The following is a 21,772-nucleotide window of genomic DNA, read 5'->3' as shown; positions in this document are numbered from 1 at the left end:
ACCTTAGTTTGGAGCCCCTAACGCAGCGAGCATTTCGTGGTCAAGCGCCCCCTAACGACCAAAAACGCCCGCGATGGGGTATGTAGTGGGTAGGGTGCCTCGGCGCGTGCGCATTCCATTTTCCCCGTTGGGGTTCTGCGATTTTTTCAGGGGCGTGGGAGCAGAGCAAAAACTAAGGGGAGGACTAGACATCGCGCAGGCGCATCACAATGCCCGTAGATTCGTGGGTGCTAGGAATGGGCGTGGACTTCGCGGCGCAGGCGCACTGGCAGTCTGGAGGGTCGGGGCGCATGCGCAGTGGTTCGTCGTCAGGCGGCAGCCATGGCGGGTCAAGAGGATCCGGTGCAGCGGGAGATTCACCAGGACTGGGCGAACCGAGAATACATTGAGGTCATCACCAGCAGCATCAAGAAAATCGCGGACTTTCTCAACTCGTTCGGTCAGCTGGCGAGCAGTGGGCGTGTGGGTGGGTGGGAGGCCACTCAGTTTGGCGAAGGTGCTGAAAAGCTTTGAAGGGGCTTTCTCCGGGAGCCCTTGGACCCAACTGGTTTTCGCGTCCCCCGGAGCCCGCCTTCCCTCTCTTTCCCTGACCCTCAGGCTCCACTGGGCAGTCCCTGTGCGGTTCTCCTGTGCCATTGTGAGTTCATCGGCTTCGTTGCCATCACCCCAGATCCATTAACAGGTCCTTCCTTTTTCCAGACTCTTCGGGCAACTCTATACGCGTCTTTTCTGCTCTGCGGTAGCCTCCCTGCTTCCTTTGTGACCCGCCTCCATTCCAGTTTTCACTTTGCACTCAGAGTGCGCCTTTCCTGTAGCCACAGCTGTGTCGCTGCCCTTGTGTAAGTTTCTTGACGGTTCTCTTCATTTTCAGAATCTTTTAGGGCCGTACCTTTTAGTCGCCCATTTCTGTCTCCCGTTTTTGCTGCCATGAGAGTGGTAGGAGAGGGGGTCAGAGGTAAGGTCCAGATTATGTAAGGCCATGGAGACCCCCGTGTTGCTGGTATCTAGCCGACAGCAGGTGTTATTTCTGCTTCTAGCAAAGTCTTTACTAGGCATGGCCTGCTTGTGATAGTCTTCAGTTCTTTCTGCTTTGTTCCGTATCCTCCTGGAAAGCAAGCCTGTAACAAAGACTCCCATCCCATCTTCTCCAAGTGTTTCTTTAACAACTGGGCACGGGTAGACTTACTTAAGTAATCACAAGGTGTGAGGATGACATCTAGTAATCTTTTTTCAACTAGTATGGTTCTGTTCCACTAATTCAGCAACAAGCAATTAAGATTAAGTAGGGGAAACTGATGTATTAAAAAAAGATTTAAAATGAATTAATTATTTTCCAGCCAAAGGACTGATGCATCCCAAGAAGTAAGGTAACAGAACATGAATTTTCTTAGAAAGCATCAGCAAGGGGCGCCTGGGTGGCTCAGTGGGTTAAGCCGCTGCCTTCGGCTCAGGTCATGATCTCAGAGTCCTGGGATCGAGCCCCGCATCGGGCTCTCTGCTCGGCAGGGAGCCTGCTTCCTCTTCTTTCTCTGCCTGCCTCTCTGCCTACTTGTGATCTGTCAAATAAATAAATAAAATCTTTAAAAAAAAAAAAAAAAAGAAAGAAAGAAAGCATCAGCAAGAGAGATCAGATCTCAGTACAGGGCTCTCTCAGGCACTCTGGAGAACACAAAATAAGATTCATTTCCTGCTTTCAAAGAATTTCTATCTTGAAGAAGAAATAATGACAGTTTCAGAATATGAGTTTGTATTAATCTATTTTCTTATAAAGTGTATAAGACTGTAATCTTACTACGATGGATTTTCTCACCAGGGAATGAGGGTGAGGGTAGTATTAATGAGAGAATAGTATAAATATCTATGTCATTGATACGTATTCACACACATAATTTGTTTTAGAGGTTGTAATAGGGAATGGTAGTCAACAAACATAGATCTCATAGTATCCTGAAATAGTTTAAGGACTATGAGTGAAGGAGTATGGTTTAGTGAAAAAGATAGATGGATTTAGAGACAGGAGTCTGAAGTTGAGACTAGATTAATTTATTTCAGTGAACTGAAAACATTAAGAAATAATGATGGGGCGCCTGGGTGGCTCAGTGGGTTAAGCTGCTGCCTTCGGCTCAGGTCATGATCTCAGGGTCCTGGGATCGAGTCCCACATCGGGCTCTCTGCTCAGCAAGAAGCCTGCTTCCCTCCCTCTCTCTCTCTCTGCCTTCCTCTCCGTCTACTTGTGATCTCTCTCTGTCAAATAAATAAATAAAATCTTAAAAAAAAAAAAAAAGAACATTAAGAAATAATGAACCTATTTACCCTGCTATTCGGATAGTCTGGGTTTCATCAGAGGGTTTTTCTTTTCCTAACTTCTGTGCAAACTCTTTTGATGTTAGTTCTCAGAATGTTTCTCCTACTTTCCTGGACAGCTGAACTGTTCCTGAAGGTTGTTCTTAGCATTCTTTGCTTGTAACATTCCTTCAGAGGAAGGGCCAGAGAAGAGAAACCAAAATATTGCATACTAGGGGAAGGATGTCATGATGAGAAGATCACAGCTTTGAGATTTGGCTTAGTCAGGAGAGGTAGTGGAAAGTAGTTGGGAAAATCACCAACATGGAGAGTTTTAACATTAAAAAGCAGAATTAAAAGACTAATTTTCTGGTAGGATCTGAAATACACAGACTATCCAAGTACAGTATTAAGAACATCAGTTAAATCAGTAAGCCATCTAAAATAACAAGTCAGGGGGCACCTGGGTGGGTCATTTGATTAAGCTTGTGACTTTTGGTTTCGGCTCCACCTCCGGTAGAGAACTCAGTGTTGTGAGATGGAGCCCTGATTTGGGCTCCCGCTCAGTGTGAAATCCACTTGAGATTCTTGTATCCTCTGCCAGTCCCATTCCTGCCTGCTCTCTCTCTCTCTCAAATAAACGAATAAATCTTTCAAAAATAAAATAACAAGTTAAGCCGGGGCTGTTTTTTCAAAATTTAAAAGTGATCTAGTGGGGGCCCTGGGTGGCTCAGTCGTTAAGTGTCCTCCTTCAGCTCAGGTTATGATCCCAGGGTCCTGAGATTGAGCCCCACATCAGGCTCCTTGCTTGTCCAGAAGCCTGCTTCTCCCTCTCCGACTCCCTCTGCTTGTATGTTCTCTCTCTTGCTGTGTCTCTCTCTTTCAAATAAATAAATAAAATCTTAAAAAAAAAAAAAAAAAGGTGATCTAGCATCTCCGCCCCCCACATTTGGATCTAGGTAATGTAATAACTTCATTTCTGAGCTCTGAATTGTATTAATAAACTTTTTAAAAAAAGATTTATTTGAGAGAGAGAGAGCGAGTGCCTGTGTGAGAGCAAGCAAGATTGAGAAGGGGTGGAGCAGAGAGAGAGGGAGAGAGAGCCTTAAGTAGACTCTGCTGAGCCCAGAGCCTGTCTGAGGACCCTGAGATGATGACCTGACCCTAAATCAGGATTTGCACAACCCAGGTGCCCCAGTATTAATAAACTTTTAATGCACATACATTTATCTTTGACATAAATCTTGGCATATTATAGTCACTAGATTTATGGCAGTTGAGTCTTGGAACTGACCAAAAATTGAAGAGTTTGAACTTAGGACTTGCAGAGGAGAAGTGTCTCTTTTCTTGCTTTGTAAGCAAGGAAATACCAGTACTGAAATTTTACCAAATGTGTAAGTCACATTTTATGAACAAATAGAGAATAAAGATTTTTCTTTTGGGAGATTTCCAACATGCCCTAGACTGAGAAAATAGGCACACAGAATTCCAATCTTAAGAAGCCAGAAGAGGGGCGCCTGGGTGGCTCAGTGGGTTAAAGCCTCTGCCTTCGACTTGGGTCATGATCCCAGAGTCCTGGGATCGAGCCCCGCATCAGTCTCCCTTCTGAGCAGAGAGCCTGCTTCCCCCTCTCTCTCTGCCTGCCTCTCTGCCTACTTGTGATCTCTATCAAATAAATAAGATCTTTAAAAAAAAAAAAAAAAAAAACAAAAGAAAGGGCTTTCCTTAGCTTAGGCCATCGTTCTCCCTTAATGTGATGCTAATAGCCTAATGTTTGGAGTAATTACTAGATGGTTTCTGAAGAAGTTAATTTAGTCCTTTTAAAGAAAAGGACAGTAATTACAATTAAGAATGGAATTATGAAGCAAACTTAAAAGCTTAGCAGTTCTTGAAGATTGACAGTATCGCTGCTGTGAGTTTAGACAAAGACCAACAGGCTGAGAAACTAGATCAGTCATAAAACATTTGAGACATTGTCTTGGCATTGGATGACTCAGGATGAGCATGTGCGGGATACATTTTCCCCCTCTAAGCCTTAGTGTGACTTCTCAATTCTGATGTGTATGTGTAACGGCTTATATTGAGTTTATGATAATATGATTTGGTGGCACAGAGATTTAATAAGAATTTACTTTGAGAAGGTAGCCAGGGCTCAATCACTCGCTCTCCCTTTTTTTTTTTTTTAAGATTTTATTTATTTATTTATTTATTTATTTATTTAAGAGAGGGAGAGAGAAACACGAGCAGGGGGACAGGCAGAGGGAGAAGCAGACTCCCTGCTGAATAAGGAGCCTGAAGCGGGGCTCTATCCTGGAACCCCAAGATCATGACCTGACCGAAGGCAGATGCTTAACAACTAAGCCACCCAGGTGCCCCTGGGAGCTCTTTGAAAATGGCAGCAATCCTAGAGTCCTTACCCTGACCACAGGCCATGTGCTTTGGAGAGGGAACTGGCTTTCCAAGATAGTTAGTGACTTTCTGAAGAGCTTTTACTCTCTGATTCGTTCCAGCTGGTGAGAGTGATGATATTCCTGGGCCACCTGAACCTGAGGCCCCACAAATCATAAGGCAGTGATAACATCCTAACACTCGCCTGTTCTGTACCTTGAACTGGTGAAGTTTCTAAAAATAGATTGTCACAGATGGTAGCTTTTAATTTTTATACCATTTTATCTGATTCTAAAGCTAATATGTGCAGAGAAGTATAACAAAAATAATGTGGTGGTTATTTTTAAATGTCAGTTTTTATACTTAGCCAACAAGTATAGCATGTCTGTTGTGATCCCAGCTATGTGTCACATCCTCTGAGAAAGGAATAAATAAGAATAAATGGACATGGTAGCCACTCCTGAGAAATTTAGAGTTCTGTAGAGAAGTAAGCCTTAATGGCAACGATTCAAAAGAATGAGTGTTGATTTTTATAGGCTAAGGTTATGTGCATTAAGAGTTCAGAGGAGCTGGGGCACCTGGGTGGCTCAGTGGGTTAGGGCCTCTGCCTTCAGCTCAGGTCGTGATCCCAGGGTCCTGGGATCGAGCCCCGTATTGGGTTCTCTGCTCAGTGGGGAGCCTGCTTCCTCCTCTCTCTCTCTCTCTCTCTGCCTGCCTCTCCACCTACTTGTGATCTCTCTCTTTCTGTCAAATAAATAAAATCTTAAAAAAAAAAAAATTAAAAAAAAAAAGAGTTCAGAGGAGCTGATAACTGGCATTTGTCAGCAGTGGTAATGGGTACACACCATCAAGCACCCTGACAAGGATGGTTAGTATCTTAGAGTCTGGTGATAGGGGCTCCTGGGTGGCTCAGTTGGTTAAGCATCTGCCTTCGGCTCTGGTCATGACCCCAGGATTCTGGGATGGAGCCCTGCATTAGGCTCCCTGTTCAGTGGGAAGCCTGCTTCTCCCTCTCCCTGGCCCCTGCTCATGCTTGCATGCACTCTCTCTTTCTCTCAAATAAATAAATAAATAAACAAACAAACAAACAAATAAATAAATAAATAAAATATTTAAAAAGAAGTCTGGTGATAATATACTCTTTTTTTTTTTTTTAAGATTTTATTATTTATTTGACAGACAGAGATTACAAGTAGGTAAGAGAGGCAGGCAGGGAGAGAGAGGAGGAAGCAGGCTCTCCACGGAGCAGAGAGCCCGATGTGGGGCTCGATCCCAGGACCCCAGGATCATGACCCGAGCCGAAAGCAGAGGCTTTAACCCACTGAGCATCCAGGTGCCCCTGGTGATAATATACTCTTAAATGCACTCTGATTTCAGATTTATTCAGCTGCTGAATGCTTATCCAGTGTTTTGCTTGATTTATTGTTTTTCTTGGGATCTGAAATATGCTCAAAGTTTCTGGAATTCAACATTTTATATTCTCAACAGTGCTTATCCATTTAGGCCATGGTGTACTGTTGTTCTTGGATTCTGATTCATTACCAGATTGACAGAGATAGAACAGAACAGCCATCCAGGAAGGAACCCTTTCTCTCACCACCCCACCCCTGCAGATAATTTTGGCATGTCTCTTTTTATGGGAAATGACAGGTTGTTAGTGATAACATTCATGCTCTTACTGAATAGTGTATGTGATGTGCCTTTGAGCTTCTAAAAACCAGATGGAAAGAGACATGGTCTTGTTGGGTAGTCCTGGTGGTGGAAGTGTATCTAGGAAAAGGAGGGGGTTGAGTACCTTCTACTCAAGCTAGAGCTAGGAATTAGAAGCAGCAGCACTAGCAGATAAACAACATGATTTAAAAGAAAAATGAGGGGTGCCTGGGTGGCTCCGTGGGTTAAGCCTCTGCCTTCGGCTCAGGTCATGGTCTGAGGGTCCTGGGAATCAAGCCCCACATCAAGTTTTCTGATCAGCAGGGAGCCTGCTTCCCTCCCTCTCTCTGCCTTTCTGCCTACTTGTGATCTCTCTCTCTCTCTGTCTGTCAAATAAATAAATAAATCTTAAAAAAAAAAAACAAGTCAGATCGGTTCAGTTCTTTGCCTTAGATTTAAGAAAATAAATAAAAGAAAAATAGGGGCGCCTGGGTGGTTCAGTGCGTTAAGCCTCTGCCTTCAGCTCAGGTCACATTGGGCTGTCTGCTCAGCGGGGAGCCTGCTTCTCCCCTCTCTCTCTGCCTGCCTCTCTGCCTACTTGAGATCTCTCTCTCTCTGTCTAATAAATAAATAAAATCTTTTTTAAAAAGGCCGGTGGGGGGTGCCTGGGCGGGTCAGTCGTTAAGTGTCTGCCTTCAGCTCAGGTCATGATCCCAGGGTCCTTGGGATTGAGCCCCGCATCTGGCTCCCTGCTCGGTGGGAAACCTGCTTCTCCCTCTCCCACTCCCCCTGCTTGTGTTCCCTCTCTCTCTATGTCTCTCTGTCAAATAAATAAACAAAATCTTTAAAAAAAAAAAAAAAGAAGAAGAAGAAAAAATGAAGAATGTCCAGAATAGGTAGATCCATAGAGAAGGTTAATGGTTGCCAGGGGTTGGGACAAGCCTGAATGGGAAATGACTGCTAATTAGTACAAGGTTTCATTTGGGGTTTTGGGGATGTTCTAAAATTAGATTATGGTGATGGTTGCACAACTATATTCTAAAAACCATAGAATTGTATACTTCAATTAAGTGAACTTCATGGCATATAAATTATATTAATAAAGCGATTTTTAAAAAATACTGAAGAGTAGCATTGAAGATGGGTAGGAAAGAATCTAGAATGACAAAAGGAAAAAAAGGAACCAGAAAGTGGAAGAGTTGAGCTATAAGCAGATTTTAAGAGATATGGGGAATAAATTATAACCCCAGAGGTTCGTAAAGATGGTAGGTAGCAGGGTTGTGTGGTGGGACCTTGTGGTGGAAGAGTACTGTCCTGGGCAGTAAGGGAACTGGGCTCCGGGGTCAGCTGTGCTGTTGTTTTGTCCAGTCAGTTATCCAAGATAAGCCTTGGTTTCCCCACTTGAAGAAATATTGGAGTCACACCAGAGCCAGTCTTTTGTTTCATTAACATACCGAGTTCATAATTTTTTTCTCAAAAAGCTCTCTTTGTCAGGCGAGATACTTGTTAAAAAATTAATAAGAGGCAGTATTTGGTTAATTGATTTTTAGCCCAGTGAAGTGGGCTTTGATTAATTCATTCTAGTGAGATAACAAATGTAAAAAACGATAAATTACAAGTATATAAATATCATTTGTCTAGATAGCAGGAACATTTCCTATGTTAAATATTCAAACTCATAATTTGGTTTTTTTGATGAGTTGTTAAAAAGATACTTTATTTTTTGTTTGTTTTTTAGTGACTTGTTAAAAAGATACAAACTTGTAATTTTTTTTTTTAAGATTTTATTTATTTATTTGACAGAGATCACAAGTAGGCAGAGAGGCAGACAGAGAAAGAGAGAGGATGAAGCAGGCTCCATGCTGAGCAGAGAGCCCAACTCCATCCCAGGACCCTGGGATCACGACCCGAGCTGAAGGCAGAGGCTTAACCCACTGAGCCACCCAGGCGCCCCACAAACTTGTAATTTTAAATGGCCATTTTAATAGTCTTTTGTAAGTGCACCATACTTCATGACACCATTCCTAAGTAATAGTGGTGAATGTTCTTGTTTGTTAAATCTGTATCCAAAAACCTAAGACCAAGCACATAAGTAATTTATAAACCAGAAATTCAACCTTAAACATACAGCAGAAGGAGAATTATATGCCTCTGGCAGAGACCTCTCAGAGGTCCAATTTGAATGGAGCCTTGAAGGAGAATGGTTAGACAGGCAAGATAAGCAAGATGCAGGTGTGGAGAAGTGAAAGTTGAGGCAAGAGCCTGGTGTAGGAGGATTTGTCAGAATGGATGTGGACATCCTTTTGCATAACAGGGTAGAGATGAAAAGGAAGATGTGAGCTAAGTGTTAAATCATTGTGAGTGGGAGTGTGTCTTGGAGAGAGGATATTTTAGACACAAAAAGTGAAGGTTACTGAGGATGACCAAACAATGGTGTTGGAGGAGGTAATAGGAAATCATGAGCGTGCCCAGAAACCTTTTTCTCCTGTTGAGAATGGTTAGGGAAAGCGTAGGCAAGTGGTTCTCTTAGAGAAGTTTCCAAAAGAAAAGGTAATTTGGGGAAATCTAGGTTTCATTTTGGGTGAGATGGTGAAAGAAGATTGGAAAAGGGAAAGGAAGAAAAGAAATTTTGCTGTTTTCCACAGATGGAATGTGGGCTCCACAGGGTATTTGATGTTCTCCCAAGTTTTCTCTCATGCTGACATGCCTGCGCAGATACTGATGACACATTAAGTGCCTTCCTGCAGCAAAAAGAATGATGAGGTTTCCATGAGCTCAGAAACACGGATGCCTTCCCTCCTCTCCATAGTGTCTGCTGCTTTCATGGCCTCTATTTTTCTTTCTTGAGATATTTTCTTCCTGTTGTCACTTCCTCTCTCTTTAAACTCTTGGTTTGTCTGTTACTAAATATCCGCCTGTAGAGTTTCAGTGTGTTAGTTTTCTATTGCTGCCATAACAAATTACCATAAATGTAGCCGCTTTTGTCCCATAGTTTCTTATAGTTGTGTAGTTTGGAAGTCCAGTATCACTTCACTGGGCTAAAGTCAAGGTGTTGGCAGGGCTGCCTCCCTTTCTGGAGACTCTAGGAGAGGATGTTTCCTTGCTCATTAGATTGATGGTAGAATTCAGTTTCTTGTGGCTGTAGGACTGAAATCTGTTTCCTTGTTGGCTGTCAGCTAAGGTCCGTTTCCAGCTTCTCAGTGTCTCTGGTGTCCTTTGGCTCATGGCCTCCTTCCTCCATCTTCAAAGCCAGCAATAGCAGGTTGAGTCCGCCTCACACACTTTGAATCTCTTCTTCTTCCTACACCTTTCCTTGGTCTTTCTCTTCCTGTATTTATGGATTTGTTATTAGAGCGTGTTGATCTGGATAATTCAGGATCTCAAGGTCCTTAACCTTAATCACATCTGCAAAGTCCCTTTTGTCATGTAGGGTAAATACCTACAGGATCGGGGATTAGGGTATGGACATCTTTGGCCATCATTACTCTCTGCCTGCCACCCTGGTAGGAAGTTGAGCAAATTCATTCTAAGCAGCTGTGCTCCTAATACTCACTTCTTTTCCATTTTCTTGCTTTGCTCACCTGCTTCCGTTTGTGCTCTCCCTGATGTATCAGCTAGGGGCTGTGTGTGTGTGCGTGTGTGTGTGTGTGTGTTTCTGTCTGTGTCTGTGTCTGTATTTGGAATGACATTAATCCTGAACATCAGTCTCCTTTTACCAGATATGTCTTGTCGTTCAAGACTTGCAACACTAAACGAGAAATTGACAGCCCTCGAACGGAGAATAGAGTACATTGAAGCGCGGGTGAGTATGTTAGAGAAGGTACTTGCTCATGAGGCTAGGCAAGGGCTGTGCAGAGAGAATGCACATTTCCCCTTGTTGCTGGAACAAACCTGGAAGCAGTAACAGGCTTAGAAGTTAATGAACTTCCCTGGATTTGAACCAGGTTTTGGGGCTCCAAAGCTGTTGTCTTTTCTACCACTCCCTACTATCTATGATCTATTTTTTTTTAAGATTTTATTTATTTATTTGACAGAGATCACAAGTAGGCAGAGAGGCAGGCAGAGAGAGAGGAGGAAGCAGGCTCCCTGCTGAGCAGAGAGCCCGATGCAGGGCTCCATCCCAGGACCCTGGGCCTTAACCCACTGAGCCACCCAGGCGCACCTATCTAAGATCTTTAAAAAGATTTTTTGGGGTGCCTGGGTGGCTCAGTGGGTTAAAGCCTCTGTCTTCAGCTCAGGTCATGATCTCAGGGTCCTGGGATCGAGCCCCGCATCAGGCTCTCTGCTCAACGGGGAGCCTACTTCCTCCTCTCTCTCTGCCTGCCTCTCTGCCTACTTATGATCTCTCTCTATGTCAAATAAATAAATAAAATCTTTTTAAAAATAAATAAATAATAAAAATAAAAAGATTTTTTTTAATACTTCTGAATTTATCTAATTGACAGTTTCCTTTGACAGGTGACAAAAGGTGAGACCCTCACCTAGAGCTACGCCATGCTGCTGCTGGGAAGTTGCTTCATGGAACACAGGCCGATGTGGGAAAGGCCCCAGCAGCCTCAGCTCCTTCCTCTCTCCTTAAAGAGCAACAGGGCTTATTCCTGTTTTTGGTTTTTATTATTTTTTTTTCAAAAGTGTGGCCTTTGGGTTCTGCCATGTACGTCGGTGTGTGATGTGGCATGTGGGAAGACATCCAGGGAAGCTCTTGGAATCAACATTAAGCATTTTATCTTTGAAGTAACATTTTGTAGAACTATCCATCAGTGTATGAGGCGCTCAGAGCCAGACGCCTGGGACTCTTTGTTAAGGTCCTCCCCACCTCTCTTTCTCTAAGACTTTCCTTACAGCTCTCATTGCCTCTGCATTGATTCTAGAAACAGTCTTTGTCTCCTTTTTACCTTTGGTGGGGGTTGGGAGGCAGTCCTGGCCGAGACACTTATGCCCTGGCAAGGTGGCCGCCAGAGAATGTTGTTGCTAACCCACCAGTTTCTTGTCCTTTTGGGGAGGTAAAGGCCAGGCCCCCAACTTGGCTTGAAGGGACATTTTCAGAATTTTCTTTCTGTCACTTGGGGTATCTTTGCCTCTCATATTTCTCTAATAAACTCCTCAACTTTATCTGACTGCTGTGATTGTGATGGGGAGAAGAGCTAGAAATTGGACATGTGTGATTATTATTCTAATATAAAACTTTCAGATGTATTTCTTTGATCAAAGCCTAGGTGGCTTACCAGCTGGAGGGATCCCCCACCCCCATGTTTGGACTTCGAGCTAATTCATCCTGGGAATCATTTGGTTATTCAGCAGACATTTATCTAGTACTTACTATGTAGGCACATTATGCCCCAATAAAAGATAAGCATTGAATCAGGCATGATGTTTACAGCCTGTTGAAATCAGCATCCACACAGTTTAACTGCAACCCAGGGCAGACTGAGTTTTATCCAGTAAAAGCTAACGGTCTTTCTTTTGAAAAGCCAAGAGTTTAAATGGAAGTCTAAAACTTTGCATTCTAGCATCGAAAGCTTGCTATAAACTTATGCCACCCTACTGTTAAAGGCTTCCTTTTTTCTTTTTTTTTTTTTTTAAGATTTTATTTATTTATTTGACAGACGGAGATCACAAGTAGGCAGAGATGCAGGCAGAGAGAGAAGAAGAAGCAGGCTCCCTGCTGAGCAGAGAGCCCGATGCGGGGCTCGATCCTAGGACCCTGAGATCATGACCTGAGCTGAAGGCAGAGGCTTTAACCCACTGAGCCACCCAGGCCCCCCTAAAGGCTTATTTCTTACATAGAATCTCTGTTTTAGTCATGTAGAAGTCGTCACACTCCATGCAAACAAATTTCCCCCTATTCAAATCGTATTTGCTATTTCAAGGCTAGCCCAAGTCAGGCCTCTTCCAGAAAGATCCCCTGGACTCGACTTTTTCATTCAGTACTACCCTTTTCCTTTTCTCAGTCCCTCCCATCCCACCATGCTGACCCTACACTTCCGCTCTGGACTGGATCGTGTTACGAGCAGTTCTCTGATGTAGTACCTGGTACCACATGGTATAGTACAGTATATAGTATACATACATGAGCACCTTTTCCTGCACTGCCCAGCTGGGTGTCTTACAGAAGGCAGGTGGTCAGTAAACACCAATTCAACTGACCTTACAGCCCAAGCTCCTTCCCACTGTCAGATCTTTGTAAAACCTTTGCTTAGACCTTTGGAAGACCATTTTAAGTAGAACCTTCATTTAAAAACGGATTTTACGGTGGAGACAAACCTGATGTCCTTTCCTTTGGGAAGTGTTGTTTTTTAACATTATCGAGCTTGTCAGTGGTAGAGTGCTTCTAACAGTCTCTTGAGTTCATTATTCATATACTCAAACACTTGAGTTCATCATTCATAACAGCTCAGTCCTTTCCAGGATAAAGTAAGTACTTCTAAAGTTCAAGTTTTAGATCTTCTGGTCCTTTGCAGTCAATTTAGCACATTTATTGAGTTCCTGCTACATGCAAGGACTATACCATGAGATTGTGATGGGGGCAAAAGTGATGGTAACTAATATAAGCAGGAAAAAGCCTGCCTTTAATGAAGTCACGTGGAAATGTTCAGTAAATTCCTTGTGGTTGCATAGATGTCAGTTAATTTACTGATACCAAAATAACATTTCCAAAAAAAAGTCTCCTAACCAATACTGTGTTGCTAATGGTAGCCTGATGGTTGTAAAGAAAACTACTGGTAACATTGGATGTAAGCCACAAGTGAACTCAGCCGCCTGCTGGTAGTAACCCCTTCATTACACCTGGCACTTTAAAGTGTCAGAATGCTTTTTCTATGTTATCACACCCTTTACAGAATGAGGCCCTGGTTTGCACAAGGATATGAAGCTGGTGTTGTCTATACTTCATTGAGTGTTACCATGTGGTAGATGTCCTAGTTGCTTTATTTTATTTTATTAAATCCTCAGACACTAGGGAGCAGGCATTCTTATCTCCCTGTAATAGGTGAGGAACTAGTGTAGGCTAAAACTTGTTCAAAGTCCTAGGAAGTAAGTGAAGGTAAGGAATTTGAACTTAGACCTACACGACTCAGGTGGTTCTAACCGTTCTATTCTGAAAGTGGTAGAGCGAGATCTAAAATTTATTTCATTCCTAGTCCAGTGCCTTTTCACTGTCCTCACCTGAGACACTTTAAGCAATTACACAGCTCTGTTAGTCTTACACATTTCCACCCTTCCTTTTGTGAAGAAGGCTTCATAGGTGGTTCTTGCTGTGTCTGGCAAACGCTGTTTGCATTCGTGTGTATGTTGTCTAATTTCACTTCTAACAGCTTCCTTTGTCTGAAGGTTTAATTTTATGCTGTATTTTCTGAAAGCCTTGCCTAAGGAATTTAATCCACACTAGTACTTCCTCTAGCTATATTTGAGTTGAGCCAAAGAAAGCAGCTACATCCCCTTTTTGAAAGGCTGGCCAGGCTCCAGAAACTGGAATTTTACTCTTAAGTCATTCACATCTTTGCTCACAAGTCATTGCAGTCCATAGTGTTAGGCTAAACAACCATTTATTTTGTCCCAGGTGTCAGTTCTTCAACTTATGGAGTAATAGTTCTGAAATACAGTTTGTCCTTATTGAGGATGATAAAGTTATATTTTACATTTTATTTTTTAATACAATTTTTTTTAAAGATTTCATTTATTTGTTTGAGAGAACATGAGCAGGGAGAGCAGCAGAGGGAGAAACCGACTCCCTCCTGAGCAGGGAGCCCAATGTGGAACTTGATCTCAGGGTTCTGGGATCATGACCTGAACCAAAGGGAGACACTTAACCAACTGAGTCACCCAGGTGCTCTTACTCATTTATTTATTTATTTTTAAAGATTTTATTTATTTATTTGACAGACAGAGATCACAAGTAGGCAGGGAAGCAGGCAGAGAGAGAGGAGGAAGCAGGCTCCCCACTGAGCAGAGAGCCTGATGCGGGGCTCGATCCCAGGACCCTGGGATCATGACCTGAGCTGAAAGCAGAGGCTTTAACCCACTGAGCCACCCAGGCGCCCTGCTTATTCATTTATTTTTAAGCAATCTCTACATCCAACGTGGGGCTTGAACTCATAACCCTAAGATCAAGGGGGGCTTGCTCTTCCAACTGAGATAGTCAGATGCCCTTGATGGAAGTCAATTTTTTTTTTATGTTAGACTTTAGTCTTTATTTTTTAAATTTTTTTATTTTAAAGATTTTATTTATTTATTTATTTGCCAGACAGATCACAAGTAGGCAGAGGGGCAGGCAGAGAGAGAGAAGAGGAAGCAGGCTCCCCGCTGAGCAGAGAGCTTGATGCAGGGCTCCATCCCCGGGCCCTGGGATCATGACCTGAGCTGAAGGCAGAGGCTGGTTTTTGTTGTTGTTGTTGTTGTTGTTGTTTTAAGATTTTATTTATTTATTTGACAGAGATCACAAGTAGGCAGAGAGGCAGAGAGAGGGGGAAGCAGGCTCCCTGCTGAGCAGAGAGCCCAATGCGGGGCTCAAACCCAGGACCCTGGGATCATGACCTGAGCTGAAAGCAGAGGCTTTAACCCACTGCGCCACCCAGGTGCCCCTGAAGGCAGAGGCTTTAACCCACTGAGCCACCCAGGCGCCCCTGGAAGTGAATTCTTAAAAGCCAAGGATGCCTGTTGAAAAGAGAAAAATCATCAGACCTACTGTATGAAAAGCACTAAGGTGAAAACATGGGAAATGAGAGGTTTGTTTCTGGGAGATTAAAACTATAAAGTATAAACATGCATTCATTCCATAAATACTTATTAAGGGATTACCGTGTGTCAGATATTGTGCTGAGCATTGAGAATATCGCAGAGAAGTCATGATCTCGCCTTGACAGCACTTGAATGAGGGTCATAACAATAATCACGCACACAAAAAAATTACACATGGTGCTGTGGAAGGCTGGAGATGTGATCAAGGAAGATGGTCTGCAATTCTAACTAGGCCTTTCAGTCTTGTGGAGTAAATTCTAAAGGCAGAAGCAGTGCAGAAATAGCAGGGTTCAGAGGGTTTCTCTTTAGTCAAAGATGAACTTCAGGAAGAAAGAAAATAATCTATCAAATCTATTAAGTGCCAGGCACTGCACTAAGCATTCCGCATGCATTAAAGCTATGTCATTATCTTCATTTTGAAATTAAAGAAACTGAAGCATAGTGAAAAGGGTGGTCAGAGGGGAGTGCTGGATTAGAAAGGTTCATCATTTACTGCCTTGGCAAAAAATCTGAGTCAGACGTCTACAAAGGAACGCCAGAACCTGGGTGATTTTGCCATGGGCTGTCCATGAAAGTACGTTCTACAAAGAGGTGGTGATCCTGATATGGCCTCCAGCAGGATAGGGACCAGCAGGGATACGGACCTCCTGCTGTATTGAACATCAAAAACATGGAAACATTTGAGGAAAACCCCAAGGAAAGACAGGACTTCCTGTTAAATTGTAATGCCTCAGAAACACCATAATTTACAGGACACATGCAGACATACATATGTGCTTACAGTTTAGTGTTAGAAAAATGCCTACATCTGTAAAGTGAGAGCAGCTGTTTAAATGCAGGCCTTAAGATGGGTATTGCATCATTGCAGATAGTATTCACCAAGATCATTTAAGAGGAAGGAAAACATATTTAGGATATACCAAGTAAAAGGAAATTGTATTGTTCTTATGTTCTTATGTTACACTTTCCACTATGCAAAAACAAACATGGAGAGAAGAAAATGCACCCGAATATTTTAATACAACTGGTGATTTCTTTCCCCTTATACTTTCATGTTTTTTCTAAAATTTCCTTTAGGTGGATCTATTTTGCCTTGTTTATATTTTGGCCAATTAAAAATACAAAGAAGTATAATAAAGCAAACATTTATAATTTTTTAAAAGATTTTATTTATCTGATAGAAATCACAAGTAGGCAGAGAGAGAGAGGGAAGCAGGCTCCCCGCAGAGCAGAGAGCCTGATGTGGGGCTCGATCCCAAGACCCTGGAATCGAGACCTGAGCTGGAGGCATAGGCCTTAACCCAGGCACCCCAAACATTGATAATTTTATCATATGAATATAGTAGTATGCTGTCATATTTACTTTTTTTTAAGGTTTTTTTTTTTTAAGATTTTATTTATTTGACAGAGAGAGATCACAAGTAGGCAGAGAGGCAGGCAGAGAGAGAGGGGGAAGCAGGCTCCCTGCTGAGCAGAGAACCCAATGAGGGGCTCATCCCAGGACCCTGGGATCATGACCTGAGCCAAAGGCAGAGGCTTTAACCCACTGAGCCACCCAGGCACCCCTACTTTTTCTTTTTTTAAAAAATACATGATGAGTCTAAAATCCCCTTTAACTTCCACTCTGGTCCCATTTCTCTCCTTCATCCCCAGGGGCAATGACTATCACGGGTTGGAGGTGTATCTCTAGCCATTCTATTTTTTCCTCTAAATTTATTTTAAATTTATTTTAAATTTACATAAGGAATTCACATTTTGGTGTATAGATTTGAGTTTTGACAAAACAGGCATGTAACCATCACCACTATTAAGTTACAGAATATCCCATCAACCCCAAAAGACACGGTGACCAGACCTTTCCTTCAGGCCTAAGCCTCAGCAACCACCGATCTGTTTTCTGTCCCTGGTTTTGCCCGTTCCGGAATGTCATGTAACGGAATCATACAGTGCATAGCCTTTTTGAGTCTGGCTTTTCACTTAGCGCAATCAGTTTGAGATCCATCCATGCTGTTGTATGTATCAAGAGCTTATTCCTTGTCATCGCGAAATGGTATTCCACTATCCACTCACCAACTGAAGGACATTGCAGTTATTTCCATATTTTAGCAATCCTCACTAAAGCTGCTATAAACATTTGCATGAAGATTGTGTTGTGTATGTGTGAGTGAACAAAAGTTTTCATTTCTCCTGAGAATCATCTAGGAGTGAGATTGTTGGCTCATATAGTAAGTGTATGTTCAACTTCATGAGACATTGCTGAACTGCTTTACCATGGTGGCTATTAACATTTTCTGTTCTCACCAGCAATGCAAGAGTGCTCCAGCTGCTCCCTATCCCTGCCTGCACTTAGTAGGTTTTTTGTTCTTTTAAAAAGTTTTAGCTATTCTAATAGATTAGACAGTGGTAACTCACTAAGGTTTTGATTTGTATTTCCCCAGTGACAACAATGTAGAGTACCTTTTCATGGGCTTGTTTGCCATCCTCTTTGAGGCCTTTGTTGATTTATTAGGCTTTCTTATTGTTGAATTTTTTTTTTAAAGATTTTATTTATTTGTTTGACAGAGAGAAATCACAAGTAGGCAGAGAAGCAGGCAGAGAGAGAGGAGGAAGCAGGCTCCCTGCTGAGCAGAAAGCCCGATTCGGGGCTCGAACCCAGGACCTGGGATCATGACCTGAGCCGAAGGCAGCGGCTTGACCCACTGAGCCACCCAGGCTTATTGTTGAATTTTGATAGTTATTTTATCCAGGCCAATTTTTAGTGTTTCTCATATACTTTTATGTACCTGTAATATATATATGGTATCCTATTACTTGTACAATGGTTAAATAACTAAAAAACAAAAGAACTTGATTCCCCCAAACAATAAAAATTTTCACCTATGAGGGGCACTTGGGTGGCTCAGTTGGTTACATGTCTGCCTTCGGCTCAGGTCATGATTACAGGGTTCCTGGATCAAGCTCCATGTTGGGCTCCCTGCTTCTCCCTCTCCCTCTGCCTCTCCACCTGGCTCATGGCCGCTCTCTCTCTTCCTGTCAAATAAATAAAATCTTTAAATAAAATAAAATAAAATTTTGGGCTATGATATCTTTCCTATTTAATAAGTTGATACTGCATTGTTCCTTTATGTTCTTTTTTTCCCTGAAGTTTTCATGCGAATGTCATTTTGGTGTCCTTTGGGTTGCATGGGAAGATACAGTGATTAATGACTATGTTATATGCTTCCGAGTAGAAGTTATGTGTCTGTTTCTCACTACTATATCTCCACTGCCTCCTGCACAGTAGACATATAATGTATTTAATGCTAATGATTTGCCTTCTGAGGCAAAATGTTTGTCAATGTCAAAATGAATTTTTTTTTTTAAAGATTTTATTTATTTATTTGACAGAGAGAGATCACAAGCAGGCAGAGAGGCAGGCAGAGAGAGAGGAGGAAGCAGGCTCCCTGCTGAGCAGAGAGCCCGATGCGGGACTCGATCCCAGGACTCCGAGACCATGACCTGAGCCGAAGGCAGCGGCTTAACCCACTGAGCCACCCAGGCGCCCCTCAAAATGAATTATTTATTGAACTTGACATCTTACTTTAAAAAAGGCATATTAATGTTTCCCCTTATAATGCATTTATTGTCCGTGTGTACCCTTTTTTTTTTTAAGATTTTATTTTTAACTAATCTCTATACCCAACATGGGACTCAAACTCATAACCCTGAGATCTAAGAGTCACATGCTCCACCGACTGAGCCAACCAGGCATCCATGTGTCCATGTGTACCCTTAAAGTCATAATGGGATGATCATATTAAATGAATTCAAATTGGGGGATAAAATAATCTCAATTCAAAATTATGTTATATAAATATATATACATTCTTGGTACTATTCTTAAAATATTTCTACAAACCTGAAAACTTGTTTCACAATGAAATTATTTTTCAAATATGTTACAGGTGGGGATGCAGATTACAGCACAAAACCAGTCTCATACTTGATAGTCTCAACAAATCCAAAGGCGCCAAAAGAACCAAAGGAAACCCTGACCCAGAGTTTTTCAATGCAAACATTGATGCCAATGGGTAACACTTAGCTAAATGTAACAGTTGCCCTTTTGCTCTGTCAGGTTGTCAGTGAGATCCAAGGAGAGGCTGATAAAGGACCAGTGTTGCACACAAAACAGAAAACTGATGTGGGAGTCCTTGAATAGCTCTTCATTGATTAGGACTAAGGAGACCCAGGTTTTAATTTTGGCTTGGCCACCAGTTAAGAGGGTGGGAATGTCACACAACCTGCCCAGGCTTGTTTATTCATTTCTAAAACAGCAACAGTAGACTAGATTACTGCCTAAAATTCTTTCTCATCTTAAAGTTGTCTTATTTCTAGTTAACCCTAATCTTTGGACAACTTCGTGTACAGGTTAGCTTTTCTTCAGAAAATAAACCTGAGAGTCCTAAATCAATCTGATTTTCTTGTTGTGTGATCTAGTTGACACCCACACCTGCCTTTAGAAAGCAGCTGTATTTTTGTACAGTTACTGATGGTACCAGCTGTCTGCAAACTGCCAACTTAAGTCCCAACTCACATTCTCCAAAGCCAAATTTCAACAAATGTTTTCTTTTTTTGCTGTATGAAGTATAATTGCCATTCCCCCCCCCCCCTCCGGAGAACAGCTTTTCTTTAGTTCTTAAGGACTTAGCTCCTTACGTGGGCTTTGGTAGAAGTTGTGGGGCAGTACCCAGGGGTCTAAATCAGGGTGGCACCCTGACTTAGGCTGGATTCTTTGGTGCTTCATGAGAGTGACTACCTTGCTGTGAATGGCACAACTCGTGCAATAATGTAGTTTCACATACAGCTTGGGAAGCACATAGGCATCGAAGACACTCGCTTTAGAAATGACCGTGGCGGCCTCCACTATGTTCCAAATAACAAAGTTCTTAATGGCCTTGTCCTTGGGTACACAAAGGGTGCGGTTGGTGTAGCAAATAGAGCCCGTGGCCGTGGCTCTTTTTGGCACCACCATTATTCCTTTCTTTTCTTGGTCATCTTGGAAGAGGGACCCTGAGAGAGTGGGCAAATGTTTTCTCGTATGCAACAGTATGAAACTGAGTGCAAATGCTAGAAAGGAGCCTGGAGATGAAAAGACGCTTTCTGTCGCACTCAGTGTGGCCTATAGTAACAAATACTCTTTACAAACATGGCTTCAGGTTCATGAAATAAAGGTAGAAAAAAGTACTGGGTAACAAGAGCAACAAAACAGAAGTTGGTACATCTCTAATGCCAAAGACATCAGTTCCCTATTTCTTCTTGCTTCTGAAATCAAGGTCAAGTTTAGTTTTTCAAGAGATTGAAAACTGCTTTATTATCAAGACGTTTGTAATCCATTTATGCCTAATAGCTCACTGGCTCAAACCTGTTACTTTTTAATTTTTTTTAAATAAATATGCAAATTAAACCAAATTACAGGGTAGAAAATATTTTCAAGTATAATAAAGAGGTTCTCTTGAAGGTTCTTAAGGCTGACTGAGAGAGGATTTGTCGTATTTAGCTTATTTCCCACTCACATTAGAAAATACGAAAGTCCTTCAGAATTATCCTTCTTCAGAAATCTTAATGATGAGGAAACAGAAGGCAAGCTGAGGACAAAGCAGAAGCTGACACCCTGCAACCCCACCCCACCCCCCCCCCCCATGGAATATATGTGACACTTCTCAGGCACTCCTGGCTGCCCTAAAAGAAAAACAAATAGTTAACTTGTAGAGATCACAATCCTGCAAGACCTGAGTCTTCCTCAGTTTACAAATGTGCTATGATTTACAAGGAAGTTTGCTTATCAATAGCCTAACTTCCAGACACTCATAACTCAGTTTCCTGAAGCCCTAACATCTCCCTCCCCTCCATAACATTGAGGAGGCTGAGGCAGAAGGAAATGTAAATAAAATTGAATATCTTTTGAACATGCAGCCCATTGACAAGGATGTGGAATAGGAGGAATGTAACATTCCTCCAGGAAGCTCCCAATCGTCCTCATGTTAGTGCCTCATTAGAGAGATAAACGGCCTTGGCTTGACAATAACCAGGCCTCCAGTATCCTGAGAGTCTTCGTTAGCATTTGGTAGTCCTTCTGGACACCCCCTTTGTCCTCACCTCCCCAACTCCTGAGTATATAATCAGCCACTTGTCAAGACCCCAGGGCAGTAGCTCTTCCTGCCCATAGGTCCTGTCTCCATGTTTAATAAACCACCATTTTGCACCAAAGACCTCTCAAGAATTCTTTCTTGGTCATCGGAAAGGAAGAGAGGCACCAGTGGATAGCTTCCCTATGTCTAACCTCAGAAGAAGAAAACGAACGCCATCTAATTTTTTTATTATGACAAGATGACTGAGAACAATCTGAATTTAGCAAATCTGGGCATATTTAACCCCTCTGAAACTCAGTCTTCTTACAGTTTGAGTCCAAATAAGTAACCTATCAACACCTTAGTTTTGTTATAAGGATTAAACATTATGGTTTAAAAAAAAGAAAATAGAATGATTTAGTAAATGTAGATTAAAATGTAATTCTGCTTGTGCACACGCTCAGTCGCACTCTGTCAAAATCTTTAAAATAAATAAATAAACTTAAAAATATTTAAAAAAGAGAATTGACTTAGGTAAATTATATCTCAATAAGCTTGGGGGCAAGGAGGAACTGATTTCGTTGTTTTCATTACAAAGGTAATAAAAC

The 21,772-nt window shown here is 42.1% G+C and overlaps 1 protein-coding gene across 2 annotated transcripts; it reads left to right on the top strand.

Moving 5' to 3' along the window:
* Positions 1 to 275: 275 nt before the first annotated feature.
* Positions 276 to 11,433, top strand: BRK1 (BRICK1 subunit of SCAR/WAVE actin nucleating complex). Of its 2 annotated transcripts, XM_047744995.1 has the most exons (5): positions 276 to 439; positions 10,041 to 10,123; positions 10,780 to 10,846; positions 10,904 to 10,912; positions 10,960 to 11,433. In XM_047744995.1, the coding sequence occupies exons 1-3, from the start codon at positions 322 to 324 to the stop codon at positions 10,804 to 10,806; spliced, it is 228 nt and encodes a 75-aa protein (XP_047600951.1). In that variant the 5' UTR covers positions 276 to 321; the 3' UTR covers positions 10,807 to 10,846; positions 10,904 to 10,912; positions 10,960 to 11,433. The 2 variants fall into 2 exon arrangements, with proteins under 2 accessions (XP_047600951.1, XP_047600941.1); XM_047744985.1 differs by having other exon boundaries at positions 10,780 to 11,433.
* The last annotated feature ends 10,339 nt before the right edge of the window (positions 11,434 to 21,772 follow it).

The sequence above is a fragment of the Lutra lutra genome, chromosome 1 (genome assembly GCF_902655055.1).
Source record: "Lutra lutra chromosome 1, mLutLut1.2, whole genome shotgun sequence".
Classification (NCBI taxonomy): domain Eukaryota; kingdom Metazoa; phylum Chordata; class Mammalia; order Carnivora; family Mustelidae; genus Lutra; species Lutra lutra.
Note: the sequence above shows the minus strand (reverse complement) of the source record. Positions and strands in the feature narration are given on the sequence as shown.

Excerpts from the sequence above, each read along its gene's own strand:
- BRK1 (XM_047744995.1), top strand. The coding sequence starts at position 322 with ATGGCGGGTCAAGAGGATCCGGTGCAGCGGGAGATTCACCAGGACTGG. Across the intron at positions 440-10,040 it reads GGACTTTCTCAACTCGTTCG|ATATGTCTTGTCGTTCAAGA; the intron begins GTCAGCTGGCGA and ends TCCTTTTACCAG. Across the intron at positions 10,124-10,779 it reads TAGAGTACATTGAAGCGCGG|GTGACAAAAGGTGAGACCCT; the intron begins GTGAGTATGTTA and ends TTCCTTTGACAG.